Source organism: Mandrillus leucophaeus, unplaced genomic scaffold (assembly GCF_000951045.1).
Source record: "Mandrillus leucophaeus isolate KB7577 unplaced genomic scaffold, Mleu.le_1.0 Scaffold205, whole genome shotgun sequence".
NCBI classification, from domain to species: Eukaryota; Metazoa; Chordata; class Mammalia; order Primates; family Cercopithecidae; genus Mandrillus; species Mandrillus leucophaeus.
This window is the reverse complement of record NW_012102088.1, coordinates 1,311,495-1,315,121: the sequence shown is the minus strand read 5'-3', so window position 1 is coordinate 1,315,121 and position 3,627 is coordinate 1,311,495. Positions and strand designations below refer to the sequence as shown.

At 48.4% G+C, this 3,627-nt stretch overlaps 1 protein-coding gene across 4 annotated transcripts in view; it reads right to left on the bottom strand.

The window, feature by feature from the left end:
- Positions 1-3,627, bottom strand: part of ZNF135 (zinc finger protein 135) — a 15,591-nt gene that overhangs the window by 5,212 nt on the left and 6,752 nt on the right. For all 4 annotated transcript variants that reach the window (XM_011979722.1, XM_011979725.1, XM_011979724.1 and 1 more), the window contains 2 exons: positions 2,898-3,024; positions 1,083-1,178 (listed from right to left, as the gene is read on the bottom strand). In XM_011979722.1, the coding sequence (XP_011835112.1) occupies positions 1,083-1,178; positions 2,898-3,024 (223 nt within the window). The remainder of the gene's footprint in view (positions 1-1,082; positions 1,179-2,897; positions 3,025-3,627) is intronic.

Sequence of the window (3,627 nt, the reverse complement as noted above, 5' to 3'; positions counted from 1 at the left end):
ATTTAAGCCACTGCTCCCAGCCCTTAGTTAACATATATTTTGTATATGTGTTATATAATGTGTTCTTAAAGTAAGCTAAAGAAAATGCTATTTAAAAAAATCATAAGGAAGAGAAAATATATTTACTATGCATTAAATGGAAGTGGACCACCATAAAGATCTTCATTGTCGTTGTCTTCACAGTGAGTAGGCTGAGGAGTAGGAGGAGGGGTTGGTCTTGCTGTCTCAGGGGTGGCTCAGGCAGAAGAAAATCCATGTATAAATGGACTCACACAGTTCAAACCCATGTTGTTTAAGGGTCAATGGTAACTTGTTGCAGGAGCAGCAATAGCAAGCTAATATACTGCGTAAGGGCTGACTCTTATTGATGTGGAGGGACCCTACCGTGACCCTCTCCCACACTGGCCATCCCTCCTGGACTCTGGTGACAGGCCAGTCTTCCCATCTGATGCCAATGGGAAATTAACTATCATTAGACTGGGATACTTCTGCTACCTACCAATCACCCTACAGGCACATGGCAGGGCCCAGACTGGATCCACTGATCCACAGACACATGAGTTATAAACAATTATTTGGTTTAAGCTACTGAGGTCGGAGTGCTTTTCCTATGCAAGAGCTGACTGATGCATGACTTCGGGCCTTTGCACCTGCTGTTTCCTCTGCCTGAAATACTACTATTCACTCAGACTGCCCCATGGCTCAGGCTTCAAGTCACATGTCACCCCCTTGGAGAGGCTATCCCTCATCTCTCTGCTAAAGTCTCCTCACCCCATCCTAGTCTACCTCATTGCTCATTTTCGTTTTCTCAGCATTCATCACAATCTGTAATCATCCAACTCATTTTATTATTATTATTTTACCGATTTATTGTTTGTCTCCCCGACTCCCTCACCAAGAATGTAAATTCAGTGGAGATGAGGACTTGGTGTCATCACTCACAGCAAAATGGGTGCTCGCTAAATCTTCACTAAGGCTGAGTAGTAAATTTTCTGTGAAGAATTAGAGAACAGATGCAGAGCGAGAAACCAGGAAGCAAGCATGGACAGGCTTCTCTCAGCCCCAGAGGGCTCCCATCTCACCTGGGTACACGCCTGGGGGAACTCCAGAGTCCACCGCCCGTGGCTCTGCCTCTTGCTCCAGCAGGGAGATGACATTCGGCTTCGGTAACCAATGTCCTACTCAGGGAGAGACCCACAGAGTGAGCATTTGTATCCCAGGACCCTTCCTGAGCCTCAGCCCATTCCACCTTTGGTCTTCCAGGTCCCAGATGGCTGGGGGCCCCTGAGTGACTTCAGCTGTCATACCCACAGCCCTGGATGTTCCCCAGGGACTCATTCCCCTACTCTCAGTCCCCGACCCTACCCCTGCTTCTGGGGTGGACATGTGACCCAGGCCTGTACAATCAGAACTCTGGTTCCTCCCCTGCCCGCTGGCAACAATGATCACTGTGAAGAAGACCTGGGAGCCAAACCAGGACAACCCTGGGACACAGACCCTGTCTTTTCTGCTGGTCTTGGTCCCAAGAAAGGCACCCTGGCAGTTGTCTTGTCACCTCCAGAGAAGCCTCTCTGGAAATGAAGCCAGAAAGAGATTGCTATGGTCTGAATGTCGGTGTCCCCCTAAAATTTAGGCTATGAATAGTGGCTTATGCCTGTAATTCCAGCACTCTGGGAGGCTGAGGTGGGAGCTTTAGCCTAGGAGCTTGAGGGCAGCCTGGGCAACACAGCAAGGCCCCGTTTCTACAAAATTTTAAAAATTAGCTGGGTGTGGTGGTATGCACCTGTAGTCCCAGCTACTTGGAAGACTGAAATGGGAGGTTTACGTGAGCCAGGAGGTTGAGTGTGCAGTAAGTATGACTGTGCCACAGCACTCCACCCTGGGCAAGAGAACAAGACCTTGTTTCTTAAAAATAAAAAAGGTTCAGGCCGGGCACGGTGGCTCATGCCTGTAATCTCAGCACTTTGGAAGGCTGAGGCAGGCAGATCAGGAGGTCAGGACCATCAAGACCATCACGGCTAACACAGTGAAACCCCGTCTCTACTAAAAATACAAAAAAAAAAAAAAAAATTAGCCAGGCGTGGTGGCGGGTGCCTGTAGTCCCAGCTACTCGGGAGGCTGAGGCAGGAGAATGGTGTGAACCTGGGAGGTGGAGCTTGCAGTGAGCCGAGATCGCACCACTGCACTCTAGCCTGGGCAACACAGCAAGACTCCATCTCAAAAATAAAAAATAAAATAAATAAAAAATAAATAAATAAAAAAGGTTCAAATGTTGGAACATAATAACCAATGTGATAGCGTTGAGGTGGGGCCTTGGGGAAGTGATTAATTCATGAGGGCTCCACTCATGAATGGGATTAGGACCCTTATAAAAAAAGCTTGAGAGAGCTCCCTTGCCCCTTATGGCATGTCAGGATACAGGAAGGAAGTGCCATCAGTGAGGAGCAGGCCCTCACCAAACACTGAATTTGCTGACACTTTGATCTTAGGCTTCCCAGCCTCTGGAACCATAAGCAACAAATATCTATTGTTTATAAATTACCCAGTCTAAGGTATTCTAGCAGCCCTAACAGACTAAGACAGAAGTGCAGAGGGAGGTGTTAAAGAAGGAGGGGCTCCTGACAGCTCTACAGAAGACCCTGTTCTACCCTGGGATTCTGTAGTCTTGAGACCCAGTATGTTTCTCTGCTTCTGTTGATTTCAGGTTGAGTCTGAGACTTGTTGATATTGGTCCTAATTGATATTTCCTACATTAAAACAGTCAGGTTCCTAAAGCCCAAGACATACAGCCCCAGGCATTTGCTTTTAAAGCTCCATCCTATACCCATATTTAACCTAGTAGAATCAGAATTCATGTCAGAGACAGACCATCAGATAGGACATGGGTATGGCCTTACCCACAGAGACCAGAAGCCTGAAGGTGTCCAGCATCACATCACGGTACAGGGTCCTCTGGGCAGGCTTCAGCTGCCCCCACTCCTCCTGGCTGAAGTCCACCACCACGTCCTCAAAGGTCACTTGCTCCTGAAACATCACACATGTGTCCTCAGCCAAGCCAACCCTGGCACTGGCTGTAGGTGGGGTAGCTGGTAAATGCCAGCCAGGCTGGGTCGGATGGAGTTCTCTTTGGTCTGGGGTTTTGGGTCAGGTTTTTCTGTGGGGCCTGGATGGGGGCCCTGCTGATGAGGTGGAGGATCTTAGAATCTAAGGCATCATTCCCATTTCCAATAATTTGTCTCTTGAAATAAGAAATGGTGCAGAGGATAAATAAAGGAGTAAATAATAATAAAGGAGTGGACCAGTCCGGCATGGTGTCACATGCCCGTGGTCCCAGCTGTTCAACAGGCTGAGTGGGGAGGATCACTTGAGCACACAAGTTTGAAGCTATAGTGAGCCGTGATTGCATCACTGCACTTCAGCCTAGGGGCTAAACAAGGTTATAAAGCTAGTAGCAGCAAGTCTAAAGACTGAATCTGAGGGGTTTTTTTTATTTTTATTTTTTTTCTGAGACGGAGTCTCGCTCTGTCGCTCAGGCTGGAGTGCGGTGGCGCGATCTCGGCTCACTGCAAGCTCCGCCTCCCGGGTTCACGCCATTCTCCTGCCTCAGCCTCCTGAGTAGCTGGGACT